The following is a 27,527-nucleotide window of genomic DNA, read 5'->3' as shown; positions in this document are numbered from 1 at the left end:
TTTAGCCATCACTTCTTTCTACATACGGTATACTTTTATAACCGGGTGGGGGTGGGATACAATGATTATATTAACTTTTCAAAACTGAACAATGCCTTCAATTTGCGAGGTATTTGAAGATATTTTTCTCTTGTCAAGATTTTTTTTTGCTTTAGGATATTTTATATGTATGGAGCAGTATCAGACACTGTGGCATGTACTTTGTAAGCATGTCAGTGAGAAGGTATTGCTGCAAGTGTAGCTTGTTTGTGAGAGTCAATTTTAGTTATGATGGACTCCAAAACCATTTGTCTTTTTTGCTGTATTTTTAAAAGTGATTTTTGCTGTATCCTTGTACTGTCTGAAGTTTCTACACTGTTGAAATACAGAATGTTTCAAGCTTGCAGATTGTATCTTTGAGAGTATTTTAAGAAATATTTTCAAATGGCAGGTGCCTCTAACTGCGTTTAGTCCCACAGATATTTCTTGAAAAATAATTTTGCCTTCATAGAGTTACGGGGAGCATACAAATAGTGTCAAAGGCTTGTTGTCAGCCACAATATATGTTTTAAATTGCCTCTACTCTAAATTTAATTATATTTTTCCATCTTATAAGCAAGAAAGTACCAAGGAGTGTACATAAAACAACCTTTTGGCATGAATATTTCATTAACATAAATAGGTCTGTTAGTTATTTCTCAAGAACACTTTAATGAGACTTCACTGTATAACTCATTAAGACAAATATATGAACTCATATGTCAAGATGTAGATTGTAGCATCGCAGTTCTTGGCATCTATTAAGTCCATAACTCATTTACATTGACGTGCATTGTTAATCAATACTTAAAACACTGCAGATGTCAGTAATGCTCATATTTAGTACAGCAATTGTGACAATATGAAAGTTGCTAGTACAATTCTAGGCCAAAATAGTGTATCTCAAATCTTTCCATTTCCTCTAGGCTACAAGTTAATGACTATCTAACTTCACTGCCCCTTCTCTATTTAAGTAATAAGGCAAACAGGAAAATACAAGAACGCTGCACTGGTAGCATACTCCATTACGGTTATTAAAGCTTTTGTGTCTTTTTTGTTATGTTAAAACAAATAGCAGTATCTTATACATCTGGGTTTTGCTTAACAGATCCTCTGCCGCATTGGGAAGTGAAGGGAGGGAGTAGACATGTCATCTGGGAAAACAGATGACAACTCATATCCAGCTGTTGAATGGGTTGTTACAAGCTAGTTTGAACAAAGTACAATAATTTATAGAGACTAGCAATACTCAGGTGGAAGTTTTTGCTTGTCTGCCTTCAAATGCTCTAAAAAGCTGAGTAGTTACTACTTTTTAGTGTCTATGTAATGCACCCACATTTGAATACACACATACTGGTGTTTCATTTTAATCACGGATTTTGGGGTTTTAATCAGAGAACCTGCGCTTTTATCACAGAATTTGTGATTTTTAAACAGAGAAAGCCGGGATCCTTGCTCATCAGAAATCCAAAATAGCATCTTGGACCTTTGTACAACCTCAGTTAATAAAAACAATTTGGACAATGGAACCAACTGGGCACACCAGTGTGTAAAAGTCCAAAAGAAGTTAAATACTTGCACAGTGTGTAGTGTGCAAAGATGAATAATAAATTGAACCTGTGGCTGGATTGAATTGGCTGAAAATAGGGTACAGGGTAACAGCTCCAATCTACAAATACTTCTACATCTGCTTACATATTAGTGGGCCCACTGAAGTGAATAGGAAGGTTCCTATGCTTTAAGTTAATTAAGTGGAAAAGTATTTGGAAAATCTGGACATATATCAATACTTTCTGATGGAGACTAGTACCCTAATAGTCTATGGACTGTGCATCTATATAATAAAAATGCATATGGCTTTAACAAACTAGTATCTTATGCTTACGGCTATTATTTTTGATGATTCATATGGTGTACTGATTTAAACCAGAAAGATTTAAACTGGTGATATAAATCATGATTTAAATCAGCAATCAGGAAGATATGGTTTAGTACTGCTTTTTACTAAACAGAAAGATATACTCTGGCTGTTCACATTGAACCACCTATATTGCTTCATGTTTATTTATTCCATTTTTTAGTTTTTAAGTTATAGTATATTATTGACATCTTACCCCCAAATTGCATTAAGCTGCATTTGAATGAAAATTGGAATTGAAGTGCACAAACACTTTAAATAAAACCATTTAAAATAATAGGGATATATTAGGGATACACAAAGGGAAAGACTGTTTAAAAGTAACTGATTTATTAGACAAAAAAAGTATTGTCTGTAGTTAGTGGATTGAACTGATTGTTTCTGATCTTCCTGGCCTTCAGTATTTTAGAGCTAGTACATCACAGCCCTTCTACATCATTTTTATTCATGAGGTAGGAGAGAAAAAATGCTTTATTGGTTTACAAGTTTCACTTGCTTCCTAACAGTGAACTGAATTAATAAAGATAAACTGAAATGAAGAAAATACTTCCTTGGCAGCTACAGAGGTTGCTATTGCTGTTAAAAGCTGGTTTAGCACTTCAACAAATTCCGGCTCCAAGGGCTTAGGAAGAGAATTCCTCCTTTTCAGTGGTTTGACTTTTTTAAAACTTCGGTATCAAATGTGCACAGGTTTTGCTGAAATTTAGAAATTCTATTAATTTTGGTAAGTTTAAGCCTTAATTTAGGTTGTCATACTTTCAGGTTCAAATATACATTTTTTAATGTGGTTTATTTTAAAGACAATTTTAAAAACATTTTAAAATTATTTTTATTCACTAATGTAATTAGACATTGCACCAACTATTTTTTTCTTAAATGCATAGTGTTAAGTCGCATATTGAGTATTAAAGCCTCTCTTTTTAAATAAAACCCTAACTTGTTTGCTACCTTTTTTTCACTAATTACTTTATATCTAGCTGTTCAAATAGATTATATTCTTAAGAAAGCAGTATTTCATGGTAAAACTATGAATGATAGCTATCTAACTGTACAGACATCAATGATATTAATCTGTTTTTTAATTTTAGGTTCCTCCTCAAAAATTATACGACTTCATGAAGAAAACAGTGAAGCAAGTGAAATATTGAAAGGAAAAGGCTCTGCAAATGGTGCATTGATTCCTGTTAAAGGAATAAACAATTTAGGGAATACGTGTTTTTTTAATGCTGTTATGCAGGTAAGATGCAAAAACAATAGCATTTTTAAAATAGTTAGTTTGTTGACATATTTAGCTTCATAAAGAGGTTCTTTATACTTTCAGTTTTAGCAGTGTTTTTTTTGCAAACCCTTTTCTTTTCCCCTCTCGTACCCCAGTTGCTTTTTCAGTAACAAATGAACAATCCCCATATCAGCAGTATTTTGCAAATGAACAAGAAAATGTCAAGTGTAATACACCAGATTTGTCAGTGGGTTGTGTAGCTACCTTCATTTCTAACTCAACAATTATTTGCAGTTCAGTATTAGACAGGCATGAGTAATGCACTCTATTTATCCTCCTTGTGGGTGTGAAAAGGGTGTCTACACACAAGAAGTGTACTGTTTTTTTGGTGCTGTATCTTTTCCATGCAGATGCTAGTATTCTGGGTTGAAAGTGCTTCTACTGGTATTTCTTCTCAAAGAATGGGAACTGTACAGGTATAAGCATTTATTTCCCAGTATTCTTATATCTATTTTAGAGCTTGTACTGTTACAGCTAACTGCATGTGTGCGTGCACGCGCACGTGTATACACGTACACACACCCATATTTACTTGAATACAAGATGAGGATTTTTCCCCAGAACATTATGGGGGAAAAAGCCCCTCATCTTACACTTGTATACACAGAAACCTCATTGTACACAGAGATCTATCATTAAACTGCTGCCAAAATCAGCATGTGCCCAGTAATTGAAACCAGCTATGAAGTTGCTTAAATACAGACAAAACTGAGCATGACTATAAAACACATGGCTCATACGGGGCAAACATACTGGGGTTTATTTATTTATTTTACAAAATTTTATTAAAAAAACACACATCACCGTACATTTCCAAAGCTTCACATATTGAGCATCCTTGTTTTACCAAAACTTAATATTGCAAAAATAACTACAGATCAAAAGCATAGAACTACATGTATTAAAACTAGGGGTGCACAATAGAGAATTTTTGGGTCAATACCAATGGCTGATTTTTAACAAGCCATATCGGCTGATACCAATCCAATTCCAATATTACAGCTGGGCAGCATGGAGAGTGGTGTCAGCATGGTGTCTGGCTGGTAAGACTGTTGTGGGGAACGGGGCAAGCAGGGAGGGAAGAGGTGTGTGTGGGGGGGCAGATCAAGGCCCCTGCGGTGAGGGAAGGAGTGTGGCTGGGGCAGGGGCAGGAGTAGGCATTGCATAGCTGGGGTGGAGCAGAGGACAGAGCTGTGAGCAGCTCATCTGGAGGGGTGGCTCCTGCTGCTGCATACACCCTGGGAGGGCATAGTGGGGCATGTTCCCCTGGATGTGCACGTGGGGTGAGGGTGTGCTGCCGCTGTGGGCTGGGGCTGGGGTGGTGCTTGGCTCCTCCTGATGGGGGGGCTGGGCTTGGACCGGGCAGTGGCAATGCCAGGAGGGGGCTATGGTGAATTTTTGGAGTGGTTGTAGCCCCCCCTCATAATCCCATCCCAGCACTGCTGCCAGCTGCCCCAAGTGCAGCCTGGCCCTGCCTCCCCGTGCCTCCTGGATGAGCTTCATATGGCTCCCCCTGCTCCGCCCTGGCTGTGCAGGATCTGACCCAGGCCCACTCCCTCCCCCACCGTGGGTGCCTTGATTTGCTCCCCAGCACGCCCCTTCCCTCACAACAGTTTTACCAGCCAGACCTGACTGCTCTCCACGCTGCTGGGCTGCGTTTCTGGCCATCATAGCTGCTGCTCACTGTGGTTGAATTCGCTCCTCCCCCACTCTCACACCTGTAGCTTCTGCAAGATGCTGGATTGCCTTTGCATTCAGGAAGCCTTCTATTTTCCTGCCTCTGCACTTTTTCCTGCCTTTCAGTCTCCATTCCTGATGGCTGGCCGTTGGCGACGTGTAGGGGGTGAATGTGGGTACATGTGCACCCCCTGAGTATGGCAGTGCACCCCCTGTGAAAAGGCACCACCAGCACTGCTGAAGGCGTCTGCGGGTGGTCACCAAACACTGGCTTGCCATGCCCCCCTTCCCCCGCCACCGACAGTGCTGTGGGAGCTCCTCGCTTGCCGCCACCGTGCTCCTGCCACTGACAACACCACCACCACCTGCAGGAGCTCGCTATGCCCCCAAAGCCTCCAGGGGCACGTGGTGTTCATGCTTCTGCCCAAGGGCATTAATGGATGGATACGGCTTTCCGACTGTAACTCTGACTCATTCCCCTCACTACCAGATTTCTTTTTTGCCCTGTACTATCTTCCTTTTCCCTCTTGAATTCCCAAGCTCTTTTACTTATTCCACTTCCATTCCCTCTGCTTGTTTACTTCCCCCTCCCTCCCATCTCCATGTCTGTGCACTCTGCCACTCCCCCCTCCCCTTCTTCTGTTTCTTCTTGCACCGCCTCAATCACAGATATCACCCCTCCCTCTTTCCCTGTTCCGCCCTCCTGTGGAATCTCCTCCACCATTCCTATCTCTGTCTCAGCCCCCCTTCTCTTCCTCACTTTCCCTTTCTGATTTCTACCATTCCTCACGAAGTTGGACTTTGCTTGCACATGCTTTGGAACACCCATGGCATAAGTGACCCTTCCCTCCGCAAAGTGCATTTTAGGGATTCTAGGCATTCTGCTGCTCTGTGCTCCATCCCTTGACACTAGAAAACACATCATTAGGGGCCATTTTGCATATATGTGCCCTCCTTTCCACATTTGCTGCATTTTTTTGGTTGCCGCAGTTAACTTATGAGCCCCTGGTGTGCTCTCACCTGGTACATCACCCCCCTCAGGTACCTCTCGTCCACTTTTAACACTACATGCACCCACCATGCCCCCATCCGGATACCATATTTGTCACTTACTTTGTCCACCCACATTACCTTATGGCAGTACACTTCCATCCACCTTCTTATGTCGTCCTCCTGTATCAAATCCAAGTACATTCCAACTATAATCACCCTTTCTCTTGATCTTTCACCTGCTGTAAATCTGATCCCTCTTAAATCTTTGCTCCCACTTTCCTCTGCATATTTCTTCCAAAAGTTCCCATACCCTTCTCTGCTCCAAAATGTGAAGTCCCACACCTTCCAGTTTTGGTGTGCAATCAGGATGTGTAGGTACTCCACCTGCAGTAGTTCTTCCAAAAAGTCACATCTGCTCATCTCCAGTCTTGTCTCTGTCTTGTTGCTGACTACGGCTGCTTATTAGCAGCCTTCAGTCATTACTAAAGTCTCTCGTTTTCTGTGCCTTTTTGCCATGCCACTTCTGGTGGACATTCCATCATCCCTCTGCCCTTTTCTGTCTCTCACTCAAAGTGCCTTCACTTGCTGTACATGTTCCATCTTCCGCATTACTCCTCTCCTGTTGTCCCTCTGTGGTCACTTTTGTCTCCTCTGCTGCAGCTGTCATCACTGCTATCAATGTTGCTGCCATCTTCACCTTTTGTTTCCGTCTCTCTGCCTTTGTCCATTTGCCATCTGTCTTTGGTGCTTCTTTTCCATTTTTCATTCCTTTTTCTTTTTCCCTGCTGCTTGTCTCTGCTGCCATTGTTTGAGCTTTGGTTCTCTTCTGGCCCTCCTTATACCACTGATGCTCTATTGACCACTTTCTCTGCCTTTGAGGCATTGATCAGTCTTTCCATGCTGATGGGAACCTACCACAAGGACAGGTCAGTGTCACCTATCTGAATAAGATGCATGGTAATGTCCATCCCCTTCAGCACTGACTCTTTTTCAAATCATGGTGAACCACTCTGTTGAATGTATTTCAACTTCTCCATTTCCAGTGATTCCTGTTTCTTTACCAGCCTTAATTTTCTGGCAAACATCACCAAAGGGGGCCCGAAGCAGTTTACCAAGACTCTCTCTACCACCTCCTCTCTCAGCCTGTTACATATGATTAGTCTGGAGCCAGACCAGGTTGTCCTGTGCCTCATCTGCATCTAAATTGTTGGAGAATTACAGGACTTATGACAAGAACACCCAGTTCCAGTCATGCGTAGGGGTCTAATTAGCACATGTATCCTTTGGGGGTGGGGTGGGGGTGGAATACACGCATATACTGAGCAATGCTGAGCTGTGGGATTGCCATGGCTAGAAATGCTGTTGACTCTGGGGCCCAGTCCAATGAACTGTATGGTAAATCATGAGCCTTTTTGCATCATTTGTTCTCTCTCTCTCTATATATATATATACACATATATATATATATAATATAGGTGTGGCTTAATTCAATTTTTATTTTTTAATAATTTTGATGGATAAAATCTATGTTTATTTTTAAGCATTTATTTCAATTGTTATTGATTTAATTTTCTGGATTGCACAAAATTAGAGATGTTTTCAATTTTTATCTATTTAAATTTTATCTATTTAAATTGTGTGGGGCAGACAATTTAGTAATGACAGTGTACTGTTAAAGGCTTTATAAATTCACATGGCAAAATATAAAAAGTAAATATCCATAAATCATACCTGCTTCGAATCATTCTGTTAATTCATCAGGAAAGAGCTGGGTGGGCAGTGACCAGAAGAGGAGGGTAGCAGCACTCTCAGAGCTCTGGGAACATGTCCTCCATCTCCTGTACTTAACTGGCCCAGCCCAGCCTGGGTGGGACCCTGCTGACACTGGGCTGGAGCCTTGAATAATCTAGACTTTGAGTGGGGGTTTATCTCCCTCCAGCCTGCTCTTTGCCCCCTACTGAATGAGCAACTAATTGTTTGATTGATGAGTCATTAAGCTAGAACCAGCAGGTAATTGCTTAATTGACGAGTCATTGTTTTCCTATTTAACCTCTCCACCCTCTGTCCTTCTAGTTTCTCTTTCTCCACTGTCCAGTAATGAGTAAGTGTTTCCTGCTACAGTCCACTTTCTATACATTTAAATTAGTACTGATGGAAATAGTTTTCCATTCGCCTATGTGTGTGTGACGAAATCAATGTTTATCAATACAAACTGAATCCTGCCAACCCTATATATATAAGTAAAAACTAAAGTGCTGCTTGAAAGTATGTTTGTGGAATACCTGTGCTAAAACTTGCAGCAGTTTCAAAAAAGGTAGAATGCATCAATTCTGGATGAACTAAGTCTATGGGTACCTGTAGTAACGTGCATATATGCAATTTATTACAGATATGTTTATTTCTAAGTCATTTTTTCAAATTTGTTCTACACTTACATGTGCTTAGGGAATGCAGGGTCTGACAGTAAGGAGGTGGAGACAAGAGCCAGTAGTGGGAAGAAATTGGTGAGGCAGAGGACAAATGCACTATCTGACACCCAGACTTATTTTCCCTACCGTAGAAGTGGGAGGAGGACACATTCAAGGCAGACCTCCAATAATTTTATACCTGGACAATTATAACATTAAAAAAAACCCATATATAGAATCTAATTATTTGAGGGTCATCTTATATTCGAGTAAATACATTGTGTGTATGGGGCAGTATATGCAGTTATACACACTGTATAACCTTCTGGAAATAGTATATCATTACAAAATCAAAGTTAACAACATGCCCAAGAAATTGTAATCTAAAATTATTTAGAAATATTGCTTCAGAAACATTATTGAACATTTTTGTGATATATATGTAGGCATGTAAGAGTACTGTATGCTTGATACTTAAATAAAAACCAGAGTTAAAATTGATAAATACTAAAATAAAGAATACATTATTTGTTATATAGAAAAAGGAATAACAACACAGGCATAAAGACATTTGTTGATGTTATAGCTGCTTCTTGGAGAGGTACCAAGTGCGAGACCTGCTTCCCCTAAAGAAGACTTTTATGAAATTCACTGGGGTCTTTGTTATATTTACCTTTATCAGGGGTTTTCAACCTTGTTTAACAAGTGTACCCCTTCTATCAAAGTTTCAGCTCATATACCCCTTTATATTTTTTTCTTATTTTTAAGTGGGGGTGCAGATCAGGGCCCTATGGTGAGGGAGGGAATGAGGCAGGGGCCGGTGCTGCTCAGCCAGGTTGGAGCAGGACAGGACATGGTATGCAGCTGTGAGCGATTTGTCTGGGGGGTGTGGAGACAGGGGTTTTGCTCCCACTGCTGTGTGTACCCCAAGAGGGCATGGGGGGGCATGTGCCTCTGGATCTGTGTGTGGGGCAAAAGCAGGCTGCTGCTGCTGGTGGGGGGGGGCACATTTAGGGCCCAGCTGTGGGGGCTGGAGTAGGGCATGGGACTGAGCCGTAGGGGGGGGACTCCTGCTGCTACACGCACCCCGGGAGGGCATGCATGGGGGGCATATGCCCCCAGTTCTGTGTTCAGAGGGTGGGGCAGGCTGCCACTGTGGGCAGGGGCAGGGGCAACACCGGGCTCTTCCCGGCAAGGGCTAAGCCAGGCTGTGCTCAGGGTGGGTGGTGACGGCACTGGAAGAGGGTTGTGGGGGCTATAGTGAATTCTGGAGTGGCTGCAGCCCCCCACCTTAGCCTCGTTCCCATAGGACCCCATGGTGAGGGAGAGAGCAGGGCTGGAGCAGGGCTGCTCAGCTGGGGTGGAGTATGGGACTGAGCCACAAGCACCTTGTTCAGGGGCTGCGGGGGGTGGTGTCTCCTGCCGCTGCACGCACCCTGGGAAGGAATGGGGGGCACATGCCTCTGGATCTGTGCATGGGGTAGGGTGGGGTGGGCTGGGGCTGCACCAGGCTGTTCCTGGTAGGGACTGGGCTGGGCCAGAAAGCAGTTGGGGCAGGTGGCGGCAGACCTGGGAGATGGGTAAGGGGGGGCTACGGTTAATTCTGGAGTGGTTGCATGCCCCCCTGTAGCCCCGCTCCTGTAGACCCCCACGGTGAGGGAGGAGTGGGGCTGGGGCTAGGGCTGGAGCAGGGGCAGGTGCTGCTCTGTTGGGGCGGAGTGCGGGACGGAGTTGCAAATGGCTCATCCGGGGGGCCTGGGTGTGGTGCCTCCCACCACTGTAGCACCCTGGGAGGGAACAGGGGGCATGTGCCCCCGGATCTGCACACGGGGTGGAGCAGGCCGGGGCTTGGGCTGCTTCTGCTCTGTTCCTGGCAGGGGCTGGGCCAGGCTGCGCATGGGGCGGGCAGCAGTGACGCTTGGAAGGGGATACGGGAAGGGCTGCAGCCACCCCAGAATTCTCCATAGCCCACCCCAACTGCCCTTCCCAGCACAGCCCATCCCAACAGCCCCGCCAGGAACAGTTTGGCGCTATCGGAGCCTCAGTTCACAGCAGCTTGCTGCACCCCCGCATGCTGATCTGGGGGCATGCTTCCCCTCACCCCCAGGATGCATGCAGTGGCAGGAGCCACCACCCCCTGTGCCCCCCGGACGAGCCACTCATTGTTCAGTCCTGTGCTCCACCCCAGCTGGGCAGCACCTGCCCCTGCTCCAAGCCCACTCCCTCCCTCACCACGGGGGCCTACAGGAGCAGGGCCATGTGGGGGGCTGCAGCCACTCCAGAATTTGCTGTATTTCCCACAGTTCCCCTCCCAGCATCGCTGCTGCCTGCTCCAAGTGCAGGCTGGCCTAACCTCCACCGAGAAGAACCCAGCACAGCCATGGCCCCAGCCTGGCCCTTTCCACCCCACATGTAATTTTGGATGCACATCCCCCCCGTGCCCTCCTGGGATGTGTGTAGTGGTGGGAACTGACCCCCCCCCTGCAGCTCAATCCCACACCCTGTACCGGTTGGGCAGCCCTTTCCCCAGGCCTACTCCCCCCCACAACCAAGTTACCAGCTGGACCCGGCTGCTGTCCATGTGACTGGGCTGCACTCCTGGCTGCCTGTGTGGTGTGCTACAGCTGCGCACATGCACGCAGGGTTCTGTGTATCCCCTGCAACTCTATTAAGTAGCCATAGGGGTATGCATACTCCTGGTTGACAACCATTAGACTATACCTAAATTTACAATTTGTAATTGAAGAAGTTGTTTTATTTAGTAGCTGAGTCTCTCTCTCTCTCCTTCTCCCTTTAGAACCTGGCACAGACTCACATATTAAATGAACTAATGTATGAGATGAAGGAAAAGGGAACAAAGTTAAAAATCAGCCAAGTTGCAGATTCTCAACTGGTAAGTGTTCAATAAGCAATGCAGTTCGCTTGTAAAGTGTAATAAGAGAAACCAAGATCAGAACAATGTCTCCAGAAAGGGCAATGCAGGCCAGCACTAATTAAGGATGAACACATTCTCACTCCGCAGTTTCTTTTGTCTTTTAATATCCAACTAGTTTATGATCTCTAAAAACTGATTCCTTTAATAAAATGAGTTACTGAAGACTGAAATTTTAGGTTTTTAAACTGGATAATTGCTGCAAAAAGTAAACCTTCTGTTAGGTTTGTTGATAACTAGTTCCAGAGTAAAGTGGAAGGAAGGTCCTTTTATGGGCAACTCTGATGTCCAAAAGAACTTGATAATGATGAAATTCATTGTTAAGAAGAAAGATATCGCTAATTATGCTGGCAATGAATAATTCATCCATGATTTCACAGTAGTGTATTTGGAGGACAATCAGATCCTTTTAGACCTCTCTTCCCTCAGTATTCCTTCATAGTTGAAAATAGCAGACTGAAGGTGAGGTAATATTTCAAAATTTGTCTAACAAAATACTACAGATTGAGAATGAACAAAACAAGAGCTGAGCTATATTGTTTACTTGTTCACATGCCTTCTTGGTGTGGTTTTCGAGTTTGTGAAGTTAGTCTCCATAGAAAAGGAGAGAGAAATGTGCTTAGATACTCTGCAGACAGCACCTGAGGCTCTAATATCCTAATAGGATCATCCTCACATCATAAATCCATGCTATAAATTTAGGTGACACAAACCAGAAAGTAGCATGTGACAAATCCCAACCTTCTGAATGCTAATTAGGAGCAAAACTATACCTGAAAACTGTACACATAAACTAGTTGCTCTGTGTTGCAGTTAGCAGTAGTAAATTTCACTGTAGTTTAGAGTTCATAATCGACATGTCTCTCTTTCAAAATTGCTAGTAATCAACAATTTATATTTGCTTGATTCAGAAACTATTTTCCTTTTACGGGCAAAAGTAAGCATGTTTTTCTTTCTGACTAAGATTCAGACAGGCTACACTAAAATGCTAAACCAGGGGTTTTTAACCTTTTTTTAACAAGTATATCCCTTCTGTCTTGAAGTTTCAGCTCATGTACCCTTTATATTTTTTTTCTTGTTTTTAAGGGGCAGGAGAGGCAGATCAAGGCCCCACAGAGAGGGAGGGAGGGAGTAGGGCAGGGGCAGGGGCAGGGGCAGGCGCTGCCCAGGTGAGATGGGGCAGGGCATGGGACGGAGCTGTGAGCGGCTTGTCCAGGCGGTGTGGGGAGGGAGGGCGGCTCTCACTGCTGCGTGCACCCTGAGAGCATGTGCCTCCAGATCTGCATGTGGGGCGAGGGTGGACTGCTGCTTTAGGGGCAGGGAGGTGTAGATCGAGGGCCCAGCTGTGGGGCTGGGGCAGGGGCTGCCCAGCTGGAGCAGGACATGGGACTGAGCCACGTGGAGGGATGGCTCTCCTGCTGCTACACACACCCCAGGAGGACATGGGGGGCATGTGCCCCCAGATCTGCATACAGGGGCCAGGGCAGGCTGCCACTGTGGGCTGAGACTGGGGTGGTACTGGGCTCTTCCCGGCAGGGGCTGGGCTGAGCTGTGCTTGTGGTATTGACGGTGCTGGGAGGGGGCTGGGGGCAGCTATGGCAAATTCTGGAGTGGCTGCAGCCCCACCCCCCTAGCCCTCTCCCCCTCTGTAGCCCCGCTCTTGTAGACCCCCATGGTGAGGGAGGGAGTGGGGCTAGGGCTGGGGCTGTCCAATCAGGGCAGAGTGCAGGATGAAGCAGCAAACGGCTTGTCTAGAGGATGCACGGGGTGGTGGTTTCCAGTGCTGCATGCATCCCAGGAGGACACTGGGGGCATGTACTCCCAGATCTGTATGAGGGGCGGGCTGGGGCCAGAGCTGTGCTGGGCTGTACCTGATAGGGGCTGGGCCAGGATGCATTTCAGCGCAGGTGGTGGCAGTGGTGGGAGGTGGGTTGTGGGGGCTACGGAGAATTCTGGAGTTCCTGCAGCCCACCCCCATAGCCCCGCTCCCATAGGGCCCTGCGGTGAGGGAGGGAATGGCACTGGAGCAGGGACAGGTGCTGCCCAGCAGAGGTGTAATGTGGGATGGAGCTGCAAATGGTTTGTCTGGGTGTCACAAAGGGTGGTGGCTCCCTCCACTGCACAGGGAGTGCGTGCCCCCCGATCTTTGCATGGGGTGGGGCCTGGGCTGCTCCAGGTTGTTCCCAGTAGGGGTTGGGCCAGGCTGTGCTCAGGGCAGGCAGTAGCAGCAGCACTGGTTGGGGGCTGCGGAGGGGTTGCAGCCCCCCCACACCAACAGCCTGCCACACTCTTCATGCAGATCCAGGGGCACGTGTTCCCCCCCACACCCTCTCAGAGAGCATGCAGCAGTGGGAGCCACCACCTCCTATGCCTCCTGAATGAGCTGCTTGTGGCTCTGTCTCGCAGTCTGCCCCGGCTGGGCAGCACCTGCCCCTGTTTCAGCCCCACTCCCACTCCCCCCCTCACTACAGGGGCCTATGGGAGCGGGGCTAGTGGGGGAGGCTGCAGCCGCTCCAGAATTCATCATAGCCCCTCCAGCCCCATCCCAGCACTGCCACCTGCCCCAAGCACAGCCCGGCCAACCCCCATTGGGAAGAGTCCGACATGGCTGCAGCCCTAGTTCGCCCCACCCTGCACACAAGTCCTGGCTTTACACCCCGCCATGCCCTCCCGGGGTGTGCATAGTGGTGGGACCCGCCTCCTCCCTCCTGCGTGGCTGTCTTGCGCCGTGCCCCACTGGGCAGCCCCTGCCCCAGCCCTACTCCCTCCTCCCATGACAAACTTACCAGCTGGACGCGGCTGCTGTCCGCGTGACCGGACTGCACTCCTGGCCTCATGTGTGCTGTGCTGCAGCTGAGCACACGCACACGGCGTTATATGTACCCCCCTACAATCCTTTTAAGTATCCCCAGGGGTACGCGTACCTCTTGTTGACAACCACTGTGGTAAACCAATACATAAATTACAAGCTATTCAGTTTGTTTTCACTCAGACAAGAAGTTATGTTGATACACAATTAAACTTTATTCCAAAGGATCCATTGGTGGTGAACCTCTCAGGCCCTGGACCTCTGACTTCTGCCATGTTCTTGTTCCTTCATAGCATGAGGGAGGCTGGAAAAGGCCCTCTTTCTCCCAAAATTCTGTTCAGCCAGCTCTGTCAAAAGTAAGTACAGTCTGTAGCCTTCAAGCACCATGTCGCAAAGTGTGCCATCTCCAAAACATTAACTTCTTAGATAATATGGATCAAACTAAAATATTTGCTATAAAATATCTTCAGTTATCTAATCCTTGCTTTCAGTTCACCAGTATGCACTGCTTTCCATTTTAAATTAATCAAGTGATAGGGCTTTTACCATTCTGAAGACAGAAACTTTAATCTCCTATGAATGTGGATGGTGTTCTTGTTGAAGCCAGTGGAAGTGGCATTCCCATCTGAATTTGTATATTCCAACCTAACATGTCATAGTTAGCCATTTTTTCAGTTATTCAACCCCAGATTTATTTAACTTAATGCCATTTTAACTGAAGTTCTTTGGGGAACTTTTTTCCCTTTTGCTGTTAAAGTTATAGGTATGTAACTTGCATGAATCCTTTAGTTGGCATTTAACTAAATCATGCAGTACTTTGATATTTATCTTTTCATATATTTCAGTCCCAGTATCTAATAAATCTTGTACTCTATTTTGATTTTTTCCAATATTTTTCCTAATCTGTTTGACACTTAGGTACCTAGGAACTGAATGGTATTCTCTGTGTTGAATGGTTGAGGATTTGAATGTTATTCTCTGTGTTGTTTCACCAGAACTATGTAGTAGGACTATCTCCTCCAAGTCTATGGTTTAATTGATATTTTTGTGTATTGAGTCCTAAATAACATTGGTGCTGCTTATGACCATCATGTAACACTACAAACTCCATTGAATTTGGTATAGGTTACCATGTCTAAATCTACTTTGGCAACACTGCTTTCCAGTTTTTTCTTGTCAGTGGACATCTGTGTCTGATATACTTTCCCCTGACTGAATAACTTGGGCTTTTCTTTTTTTCTTTTTATAAATTTAATCTCATTTTATAGCTTATTTATTACTTATTTCAAGTACTTCTAAGGACCTGATCTTGTCAGGTGTGGAGTGAAATTAGTGGGAGTTAAGGGCTCTTCATAGAATCTGGGTTCTTCTGGTTTCTTCATGAAATCCAGACCAAAGTTTCTACTTACTGAATTTCTTCCCTCATTTGTGTAAAAATCCACTCTCATTAGTATCCTTTGCAAATTTTACTTAGAGCATTTTATTCCCACTTTTTGGGGTGGCTATTAAATATATTAAATAAAACTCAAACCTAATGTTCAGACTTCCGGGACATCCCACTGAAATCTCTGTTGTTGTTGTTTTTTCCTGATGTTGTATTTTGTCAATTAGCATTAGCTTTTGTGCATAGCACTTTAGTTCAACAAGGCAGGTGGGAGAGCAAAAATTAGCAGGTTTGAATGCAAGAAGGAAGGTAAGGGTTCTGGTTTAATTAGACTTCAACTTTATTAACTCAGCTTACCTGGGATCTGTTGGCCAGTAACTTGTTGTCATTGTTGTTGCAGGTTGTCATTTCCTAACCTTCTCTAACTGGTCCACATGCTGTTATTGGGACCCTTCTGTCCCCTCCTCACACATGTAATTTAAGAGACTTGTGGGGGACAGGAAAGGGTTGTTATCTCCCTGCTGTGCATTAGAAGCTTCAGTTGCATTCTGCAGCTGTACTAGTGGGTGCCTTCCCCTGTGTCTGTTTCCTGTTCTGGTTTACAGACTCCTTATTGAAAAAATACTTGCACTGGTCATTTGTCAGCTGCTGAAGAGTGACCACATATTCCCTCCTATTCCATCCCTGGGCTTCCATGGGGAAGACAGAAGTTCATATCTTATCCCATCAAATCTGACCATAAGGGAAAAGTGATTTTCCAATTAAAAACATAACAAAAGAACCCCACAGTTGCTTAAGGCAGTCCCCTAAATTGCCAAAACAAAATAAACTAGCAACCAATGCCCCTGTCCCCACCCCCAGAAAAAAAACAAACAGAGGGTAAGAGCTACCAGTCTCTCCTCTGTGCTGCTGTTGGAGGGAAAGGATTTTCTATATCTTCTCCTGTGTGAGGAGCAGCTGTATAAGGCCGAGCCCCACTTCCCTGCTCTGCTAGTCAGATGATGCCTCTTCCCTCTTCCTAACAGTGGTTGAGAAGCCTGAAGGGCACCATTACCATTTTTCCTGCCACTTGAAACAATGCCTTCCTCACTTTTGCCGTTGCATTTTACTGTAGCTAATGCCTTATGATTATATGCAGTCTGTGCCAAGTTAGAGAGGGCTTGCTTCAGAGGTATTTAAGTCAACTCCCATTGACTTCAGCGGGCCTTTGATCAGCTAATAGAAACTATGGGAAAATATCAGAACGGTTCCAGGTTTCCAAGATAAGTATATATTAGAAGTGACATTCATTGATCATGTAAGATGTATGCAGGGTTTTTTTGTTTGTTTTGTTTCATTTTTCTAAGAAAAAAGTCAGACTTTTAAAATTGAACCTTATGCTTTAATGTATGTCTCTGGCATTGGTTCAAAATTAAAAGGTCCCAGCAAACAAGGACTTGAAGCACTACTGAGGCAACATATGGTTCCAGATTGAAAATTGCTTGCAAGCCCTAAAGTAATGCACGTTTCCTGGTGTGAAAAATGTTCACAGTGGTGCTTTTGTAGGTGTGTGGAATTGTGATTCAGTCAAATTGGCTTTTTTAAACTGCAGAAAAGGATCTGGGTATTATAGTGGACCACTAAACTGACTATCAGTGAAGTCTGTTGATGCAAAAAAGGTAGTAGCACATCGCAATGTATTAACAGAAGTGTTATGTCAAAGATGGAGTAAGTGATTCCTTCAAACCATTTACCACTGGTGAAGCCTCACTGAGACCAGCATGTCCAGCTTTGGGAACTGTACTTCAAAAAAAAAAGATGAGGCCAAATTGGAAGGAGTTTAGCAGGGAATAACAAAATGATTAGGGGCGTAGGAAAGGAAAGGCTTAAAGATTTGGGACTGTTTGGCCTGAAGAAGAGAAGACTGGGGGGGAGGGTGCTCTAAAGAAGATGGTGATGGACTGTTTTCTTTTGTCCTGCCACATGGGACAGGACAAAACATAACCATCGTAAATACTAAAGAATGACATTTAGGTTAGATATTAGGAAGATCATTCTTACTATGATGGTAATTGAGCATTTACTGCCTTGCAAGATTATGGAGTTTTTGTCATTGGACTTTTTAAGTCAGTTATTCTCAACCAGGGTACCCTGATACCCTGGGGTCCTGCAGGATCATTTGAAGGATGTTGAGAGGTGTAATGAGATGAGCAGACAGTCCAGGTAGGGACAAGCCTGAGCTGTTTCCTACTCCCTGGCCCCTTTGCAAGGAGGTAAGCACTGTAATATATAAGTTAGTTTTTGAGATTGGGTGCTACTCAATTCACAGAAGCTATTCAGGGGGTGCCTCAGGTCCAGTAAGGGATTACCCAAGTCCAAAAGGTGGAGTACCATTGTTTTTAGTGCAAGTTAGACAAAAATTTGTCTGGGATGGTTTAGACTTGCATAAAACAGGATCCTCTCTGCATTCCCTTTGATGAACTACTTAAGTCCTTGTGAGTCCTATTTTTCTGTTTCTTTGAAAACATCTGTAGAAATTCTGAAACTTGATCACATGTCTAAACATAAAACAAGCTAAATGACTATGCTGCAAATAAAAGAATCTGCTGATTTTTTGATAGTGTAGTTGGCTTTTAACATGGCATCAAGATATTGTACATTAACACAGGATTTTAGTGCAGAATAATGCAGTTATAATAATAGATTATAACAAGCCTACTATATTTCCTCCTTGCACAGTGCATAGAATACTTTTCATACTTCCAGTTTACTAAAACTTGTTGTTTTTATTAGAAATTGGCATTAGTAAGATTTTGTAGGGAGGTAGAAGAATTATTTTTAGATGACACGGGTGATCTCAGTGGGCCTTTTACAGGCCAATTTTGTGGCATGTACAAGCAGCTTAAATGCTCTTTAGCACCATTTTAATGGTACAGCTGTCTACGCTGTTGGTGGCGTATTGCATGTTAAATGATTTTGGGATGGAGAAAAATAAAACACCTCTGAGGTGTTTTAGTTTGCTACCAAACAAAGCGCAGCAGCCGAAGAGGGAAGCACTGGGTCCTGTGCAGCTCAGGGGCTGTTCAGGCAGCCTGGTGGCAGTCTGTGCAGGTAGGCTCCACTGAAGAAGAAAAAAAAGCAACAAGCCTATTTTTTTTTGTCCCTCCCTGAAGCCTACCTGAGCTGTGTGTGGTCCTGGTGCTTCCTTCCATGGCTGGGGGGGGGGTAGGGGGAGCTGGTGCTTCCCTCCGTGGCTGTGCTGCCCCCTGGGACTGCCCAGGCTGGGAGCCACCTGTGGGTGCCACCACAGAGGGAAGCATTGGCTCCCTTGCAGCTCAGGGACTGTTTGGGCTGCCAGCAGCTCATCCCCTTCCCTTCCACTGCTGGAGGATCAAACCCAACCCTTGTGTTCATGCCATGGGGGTTTACTTCAGTATAATTCTCCCTAATTTGAAGCAGTGTTTTAAAAAACCCACTGCTTCAGTTTAGAGTGAATTAAACCGAAGTAACCTCCCGTGGCGTGTACAAGCAACCAGTGAGCATGCTTGCCATTTTATTTCTAATATATGGTGTGTGGCAGAATGCCAACTCTGTCTCTTCCCCAAACTCTATCAGCTGATGACCTCTCTGAGAATTTGGTTACCATGGTCACTGCAGAGGGCAGACACCCCTGGCCCCATCTTCAGGTTATCCTGAGTTGTAACTTGAGCTGGATACATTCCTGAGGGAGGGGGAAACCTGCTCCCTCTGCCTACATGACTGGCCTCACACACCTGGGTAGCAGGGCTTAAACTCCCTATTGTTCTAAGCAATGTCATTATGACTGGGACGGGGCTAGAGACTCTGTCAGTCTACCCAGCAACCAGTGGTGCATTTCAAATCGGTTGGCTGGCAGCCAAGAACTGCTGGCCTTCGTTGGATCAGGTAAATGAGGTTATAAGGTCTATATAAATTAAAGACTGCCCAGGAAGAGGGGCTGCAGCCTGATGAGGACTCTCAGAGGAGCTGGACCGTCTGAAACTCACTCTCTCCCTTGAAACTCATGGTTGATGAACTGCTTGCATTCAGAGGGAATCTTCACCTGCCTCTGGATTATACTTGTGAATAAGCTACTTGAGATTTAACTAAATAAATAGCATGCAGTAATACAAATGTGTAATTAAAGACTACCATGCCACTGTTTGCTCTAAGGAATTTCTCTGATATTGCAATACCCAGTACCCTATTCCAGACCTACTCCTTGTAACTAGTAAAGTCCTCCTCTGTACCTAGCATGGGAGACTTACTGGGAGAGGGTCTAAATTATGCCTTGGGGGTCCCCTTGGTCTGGCTGACTAAGGGAAGCGGCGATTTGTGCTTTAGACTGAAGGGAGCACCCCAAGTTCTTACAGTGGGTCAGGTACCCTCAAGGACTACTAGGCCTGTGTTTCCCGGGGCGCAGGGCCGAGATCGGTCCAGAGCCTGGGTGGTGGCATCATTATCCCCAGGCTTGCAGGTGTGCTCCAGGAAGGGGGTTGACTGGACATGAGACGCCCCCATGGAGGCACTCAGAGCCTGGAAGGTGGTTGGGCACAGTGAGGCAGGTGGCTCAACACAGGAGCACCTCCTACTGGCCTGCCACACTGTTCAGATATCATTAGTTTTTAACCTGGAACAGAGTGAATCCTGTTTTTAAACAGGATCAGAATGTACATAGCTCGAGATTGTTTCCTAGGATTGGCCCTAAAAATTGATGTTTAGAACTTTGAGGTTTCATTTGGTGGTTTGAGCTAGAGACAGACATTCAAAAAGCCTGAGCCTGAATTGATTCAATCTTTGTAGGTTAGTTTAACCTAGTTAGGCTGAACTAGTTTGTAACTGCAGAGACATCCCCTCTGGACTGAAAAAAATCAGGCATATGCCCATAATCGCTCAGGCTAGAAGCTGAGGGATGCTAGAGCTGAGTTGAGGGGGGCATGGCCAGGGTCCAGCAGGACACTCTAATGTCCCCCCTCTTCCCCTGGAGATGTTTATGACCCCTCACTTGGTGTTTATCAACCCATTAAAAAAACAAAGCCTCTCTCCATTAGTTCAAGCTCTTAAACAGCTTTTCCAGGAAAGGACATTAAGCTACCTGTTGATATAAGGTATAAGTATAAGGTAGAGGCGTGGGTGGGGGTGCGAGGGAATAATCCCTGCTTAGCAGGGAGAAGCCAGGCATACAGGCTCTGTTCCTGCAAGTCTCTGCCAGAGCTCTGGCTAGGGAGCAGAGGAGAGGGGCCAGCCCTGCTGTGGAGCAGAGGAACCTGCCCAGCCCACAGAGCATGCTGGGATGCTGGGGGAATCTGGTTTATCTTAAACCAGCAAGGGGTCTGAGACAGACACTGCATAAACTGGGTTGACCCAGATGAGTTGAGTCTGATATACTACATTCAACCAGGTTTATCTCAAACCAGCTTCAGCCATTTTCAAGCTGGTTTATGTGCACTGTTCTGTTACAGGTTTAAACTAGTTTCTGATCACTTAAACTAGTTTATGTATAATGTCTGTCCCTAGCCAAGAACATACGCAGTTCTCCTTGGCTGGTTGTGAATAAAACACTAATCTGATCTTTGAAGCATTATCTGCCTCCTAAATGCATGCAGGACATTGACTAAAACAAATGTGTTTGTTCTGTAGGTATTTGGGGATGGAAGGGAAGCAATAGCATCCTCTCTAAAGTTAGAAAAGATGAACTAAATCATCATTTGGGGAAGTAGATTTTGTACCTTGGACCCACCTTAGCAAAAAGCATGATCACTTGTCTTCAGGTAGGAGGGTATTTTTAAATGACAGCTGGTTTGTGGGCACAGATAACTCTTCAGTTAAAGCTGAAAGGAGTATTGCAACTGCACTAGTTTTAAGATATTTTTAAAAGAAATCAGAGCTGCTATATTTTACCATCGGCCTGCATCTTAAAGTACATGTGTAGTAAGGGAACCTTCTTGCACAGGTGAGCAGCTCTTTTTGTTTATTAGTTACTATTAACTTCAGCTAACACTTACTCTTATTACAACTTTTTCTTTTTATCAGTCCAGGAGAAGAAATACCATTCTGCGAAACTTGGAGTCTGTTCTGATTCATGCATTAATAATAGCAGTTCAATACAGCCCCATTAGTGGAAAATTAGGTATTCAGTTACATTAGTACATGCCACTGAAGTTTTCGTGAATAATTACACAGACAGGTAGGATGGAGGGCAGTTTTGGTCCTCAGAATCCTTCATTATTGGTGATGATGCACAAGTCAGAAAAAAATCTTCCAGCCAATTTATCAGTTTGGAGTGCTGAAAGTTAGGAGAAAGATCTTTATTGGTAGAACATTATAAACATAGGGCTCCTCTGTTCCATTTTACATGTGATTTTCAGGGTACTACTTCATCTTTAAAGTTCATTTTCCCTTTTATGAGTATCATTATAATGAAAGTAGGATGTCATAACATGATCATGCAGAAGGCAGGGTAGCTTTGCAGCTTAAAGACAAACTAAAACAGAGATGAGTAGCATAAGCTTAATGAAACTTCAGGTTTACTTCATCAGATGCTATCTTCAGGCAAGCACAGCTAACTACCTCTTCCATAACATGATCATGACAGTCCTAACCAGTGAAAAGTCCTTGTTGCTGCAGCATTTTCATCCTGTTGTTCTCTGCCCACTTCTCCAATCTGTCCAGGTCTGCCTGGATTTGGTTTCTTCCCATCAGGGTGTTTGCTGTGCCCCATAGTTTGGTGTCATCTGTGAATTTGGACAGAGTGCTTTCCACACCCTCATCTAGGTCACTGATGAAGACATTGAATAGCACCAGCTCAAGGACTAAGCTTTGGAGAACCCCACTTCCCACATGTTTTGAGGTTGAGTAATCATCGATGGCACAGCCATTCAATTTGTTTATAAGAATAGGATGGGATACTGTGTTGAAGGCCTTCTTAAAGTCCAAGTAGATGACATCTACCTCAACTCCTGCATCTAAGCGTTTAGTGACTTGGTCATAGAAAGAAAAGAGATTAGTCAGGCAGGATCTACCTGCTATGAACCTGTGCTGGTTGCCCTTCAACATTATATTACCCAGTGGACTCCTACAAATGTGACCCTTGATAATTTTTTCAAGGGTTTTCCCAAGGATAGAGGTGAGACTGACCAGTGTATAGTTACCTGAATCCTCCTTCCTCCCCTTCTTCAAAATAGGGACCACATTGATCCGTTTCCAGTCCTCTGGGACTTCCCCTGAGCACCACAGGTTCTCAAACAGTCATGCCAGTGGCTCTGCTATGACACTGGCTAATCCTTTCAGCACCGTTGGATGGAGCTCATCTTCTTCCTTTGGCCTCTGACTAGAACAGGGGTTGGCAAAATATGGCCCATAGGCTGGATCCATTGTGTCAAGTGTTTACATCCAGCTCATGGGTAGGTGCCCTCCAGTTGATTGCATCTGGCCCACAGCACTCCACATCAGGCTGAGCCCAATCTACTTCCACCTGTGGCAGCCCACTCTGCACTCTTGCACCCCACAGCCCTGGCCCTGGTCCCAGCCAATGCACACAGCTTCCCTGTGGGGCTGCTCCCAGTGTGGCTGCAGCCACCCAGGTGCTGCTTGTCTCCCCCCCCCCCGACCTCCAGCAGCTCTTCCTCCTCCTGCATCTGCTGAGCTGCTCCAGGTCAGGAGTGGAGCGGGGGGTGTGGAGGTTCCTACCCCAGCACATGGGGCTCCAGTTTCTGTCTGCCTTCTACCCACTCTGCCCAACATGATGAGCAGCCACCTGCAGGCGGCCAAATGGGTGGAAGGTGCCCTGAAGTTGGAACCCTGCATGCTGGGGCAGAAGCCCCCCAACTGCAGCTCTGCTTTACATGCCCAGGCAAGCTCTGCTGCATGTGCCTCTTACCACCTACCCTACCCCCAACCTGGGCTGGCTCCTTGGACCTAATGCACAGGAAGCACCCCCCTCCCCCCCATACAAAAGTAACACTTCATTTTGTGCTATTATGCAATCACCTCTATATACACTACTCAACATAACATAAATCAAAATGAAAAATATTTTTTAAATAAAACTGAAGTATGTTATAGTAGATGTTTAATTTTTAGTATGATTTGTTTTTTATCTATAATTTGTTTAAATGATATCTTCTGAAAGATTTTGTGTGCGCAGTCCTTCATAGCTCACCAAAACTCATTAAATGGCCCTCCAGCTGAAATAATTACCCTCCTCTGGACTAGAGGAATCGTTTGAGATGGGTGCAGGGTGACTTATTTTACCGAAACATCACCTGTCCATGCTAACTCACATAAGAAGATGTATTCCAAACAAACTCATCTACAATGTAATAGATGAGACTGGTTCCAAATATGTATGCTTTAGGGGTTTTTTGTTTGTTTTATTTTACTTCCTGTAACTGTTAATTTAAATTGACTTTTTAAATGTTGTGGTTTGAGGAATATTGAAGGCCTTATAAATTGGATTATAATTCAAATTGTAATTAAATCTTAATTTTGTTTTACTTGTTATAATGAAAACCTAGAATTGAGTTGTTCTGGCCTGGAAATATCCCTTGTTTATTCAATATTTAGAATTAACATATTTTTGACAACTTTCATGAATTAATATTATTAATTTGATTTCAGTAAACTATAACCTGCCCCCCCCTTTTTGCTTTTGTTATATCAGTATATTTTTAAAACATTTTTTGTCCCCTTTGTTGCTTTATTTCTTAGGAACAATTCCTCAGGCTTTCTTTTGGTAAAGGTTCTTCTCCTGTTTATTTTTAACCTTTTGAGATGGAATGTTTATCTACCCTCACTTTCTTTCACTTGGGCTAAGTACAGACAGTCAGAAGTCTGAGGCAGAATCAATTCAGTCTTCGCAGGTTAGTTTAAACTGCAGAGATTAAACTGAGAACACACAAGTGAACACACATTTACTTTTGAATCAGGAAATGCAGTCATATGCCTGCAGTGGCTCAGGCCAGAAGCCCTGGGGCACTAGAGCAAGCCTATTTGGCAGGTATCCAGCATGGGCTGTGTGTTTGCTTCCTCTTCCTGCTGCTCCAGAGGTCTCTGGGATTTGCAATCCAGAATCACAGCAACAGGACTGTCCAGGGTTACTCATCAATTCCTCTTCCTGCTTCTAGGTGCCTCGGGGATTTGTAGTCCACAGCCTACAGTAAGTTTCAGTAAGTTTAGCGGCAGGGCAGCTCTGTAATCGGGAGAAGGTGAGTTTAGCGCCCCCTCCCTGACCCCAGCCAGACCCCCCTCTCCTCCCCCACTTTTCTCTGCTGGAACAGACAGCCCAGCCAAGCCCAGGGCTGGAAAACATGCTGGGATGCTGAGGGACTGTAATTTAACTTGAACCAGCAAGGGGCCTGGGGCAGAAGTTTCATAAACTGGTTTGACCCAAATCAGTTAAGTCTGATACTGCATTCAGCCAGGTTTATCACCAGGTTTATCTTTGGTTTAAGTTTCTGAGTACTTAAACTGGTTTATGTGTAACTTTTGTCCCTAGCTTTGAACTTCCTTTTAAGAACTTTGTTACAGTAGTGTTAAAGTGATGTTGTAGCCGTGATGGTCCAGGAAGTATGTAAGAGACAAGGATCTTTTTAGGGTGATATCTTTTTATTTGATGAACAGTTTGTCCAATAAAAGATAACACCACAAAAATCCTTCACTCTCAGAAGATCTTTATCAAGGTTGCTGTTTGTGTTTCACCTTTTCTTCAACATAAAAGTTAAAGGCAGGGGTTGCTGTCGCTTAGTTTAGGGTCAATGACAACAAGGAATAATCATTCCCTTCTCTCAGCTTGATAGAGGGGGAGCTGCAATTTGGTTGTCGAGTTTGACAATTTTGTGACACATCATCAAACACCCTTTGAAAAATGTTACTAAGGAGTTCAGAGAGAGAGAGAGAGTGATGAGACTTCATATTTCTGAAATTGTTAAAATTCTGTGTTTTTAAATTATTGACCTATTGAAAACGTGTTCCCTAAGCCATTTAGGAAAAATTAATAAAGAGAAGAACATGGGCTTTTTGTTAAGTCTCTGCATTTGTTCTTAGTGTCTGAAGATATGCCACTTAGTCAAATGGTGGGTTTCTTGTTGTTTCAGTATGCTTTAAAGCACTGGAAGGACAGCAGTAGTGATTTGCCAAATATAATTACTAGCCAGAGAATCCTTTTGAGCTCAGCTTGCCTAATTAGAGAATGCCTGGATGTAAACTGGAATAAAGATGCCAGGTTTCTTTGTTTGGATCATTATTTTGAAGCTAGTGTCAACTGGTAGGTACTCTGAAATACTAGCCAGCTTGTTAGAATAGAGATGTATTTAAAATTTTGTTGAAATTTGATTTTGCTATAAAGATATATTCTAAAATTGTTGGCACTGCTACCTGAAATAATTTAAAATAGACTGAAATAAAGTCTAAGTCTTCTTTCTTAGAAAAATAACTTCTTCCTTTGAAAAATAACCATAAAAAGAAAAACTCTATATGACCCAGGGAATCCAGTGCATTCTTCTCTCAGGAATTGGGCAAAAGAGTTAACATCCATATTGACAAAAGAAGGGAGAAATGGCCACGTAGATGTGCAGAATTTTACCAGTTAATTTTTTTGGGTTTTTTATATATTATTTCTTTTTTAATGGGAATGTGTAGGAATTTGAAGTCTTTGAGTGCAAAAAATGATATTTAAATGTAGTTTTTAGTTCACCACACCATCCTATGGGTCAGTGTCTCAGACCATAATTTATTGGCCCACTAATAGATCTTTCTTCAATATGAGTTTATGAAATGGGCTGTATGATGTACCTGCTGGTAGTAGTAAGGGATCAGGCTCCATGATTCAGGAGGTCCATTCTATTCCTATGTTACTCAGAAAAGAATAGGGTGAAGACCCTCTTTACTGTAACTAAATGGCATTTGAAAAAAATCGCATACAGTTTCCAGGATGTTTGTAAAGGTGGAAAATTATGAATGAGCCATCCCTGGATTTTGACCCTATAAACGTTAATATATTTTATATTATAGTCAGTTTAATATTTTGTAAATCATTTTGGTGTGACAGTTACTAAATGAGTGAAATGCTGAAGTGCTCTGCAGCTCATGATGAACTTGTCATTCTTCATATGTTTGCATCCACCTGCCTGTAAGGAGTATTAGAAGTCCAGTTGCTGTGTGCCAGTAACCATATTGCTGTCATGTGTAATATAAAGCTGATCCATTCAAACTTGATTCTTTTCCTGGATGTCCCCATTGGTATATATAATTGTATAGGTCTAAAAAAAATTGTATTAGCACGATCCTTTCCCACCTCTGCTCCCCCTAGGAAAATGAGCAATACATTCTTATCTAAAGGATCACAAGTTACATTATTGGCACAAAATATGATGTGCACAACTATAAATTACCTCTAATGTAGGCAACCCTCCTGAATACTCAGATGTGCTTTTTCGTGTTTATGTAGCACCTCAGGCACCTAGACATTTGGTATTGTGCCCAAATATAAATATGCATGGTCTTGTACAGAAGTAGGCAACCTAACTTGTATTGTTTGAAACTGTTAAATTTGTTATATTTCAATATATAATCATTATATTTCATAAGTCTTGGTACTATCTCAGGCTGAAAGTGCTTGTGAAATAAAGTTTTTTTGAAATGCCAAGGAGGAAAGAGGAAAAGCAGGGAAAGAGAAGGTGGCCAAGAATGCACAGGTAAAGATAACAGAGAGATGAACCAAAGAGGTAGTGTCCCTTTTCCATTATTGAAGAGAAGCTGTGACTCCAAAAATAAACCTAAGTGAAATCTGGGAAGCAAAGGTGTGAGAAGAAGCTAAAAGAGAAGTGTAAGGTGTTTGATTAAAAGAAATTAGGAACATGACCCTTCAAATTGTAAACTTACCTTATAAGGTTCTAAATGGGCCATGAGTGAAATGGAGCAGTTTGTATGTATTAAGTAGATAAATGGGCATTTGAGATGCATTTCTAATCAAATAATAAAAAAGATGTTAATTTTACTATTATTTTTGGGGGAAGTGGAGTGATGGGGTAGATAGGTTGAAAAGGAAAAAAAGAGAATTGTCCATTTCTTTTCTTTCTATGGCAACTGTTTAGCGTCTGGTACTAATTCATCC

General features: G+C 43.8%; 1 protein-coding gene across 4 annotated transcripts in view; it reads left to right on the top strand.

Annotated features, from left to right (window-relative positions):
* Positions 1-27,527, top strand: part of USP45 (ubiquitin specific peptidase 45) — a 146,371-nt gene that overhangs the window by 66,882 nt on the left and 51,962 nt on the right. For 3 of the 4 annotated variants that reach the window (XM_090037182.1, XM_090037189.1, XM_090037195.1), the window contains exons 6-8: positions 3,025-3,173; positions 11,091-11,186; positions 14,260-14,390. In XM_090037182.1, coding sequence (XP_089893308.1) covers positions 3,025-3,173; positions 11,091-11,186; positions 14,260-14,390 — 376 coding nt within the window. Of the gene's footprint in view, positions 1-3,024; positions 3,174-11,090; positions 11,187-14,259; positions 14,391-27,527 lie in introns of those variants that run through there. The other variant, XM_090037201.1, reaches the window with a different exon arrangement.

This window comes from Crocodylus siamensis, chromosome 1 (genome assembly GCF_052110815.1).
Source record: "Crocodylus siamensis isolate JL-2025a chromosome 1, ASM5211081v1, whole genome shotgun sequence".
Taxonomy (NCBI): domain Eukaryota; kingdom Metazoa; phylum Chordata; order Crocodylia; family Crocodylidae; genus Crocodylus; species Crocodylus siamensis.
This window is presented reverse-complemented; position numbering and strand designations above follow the sequence as displayed.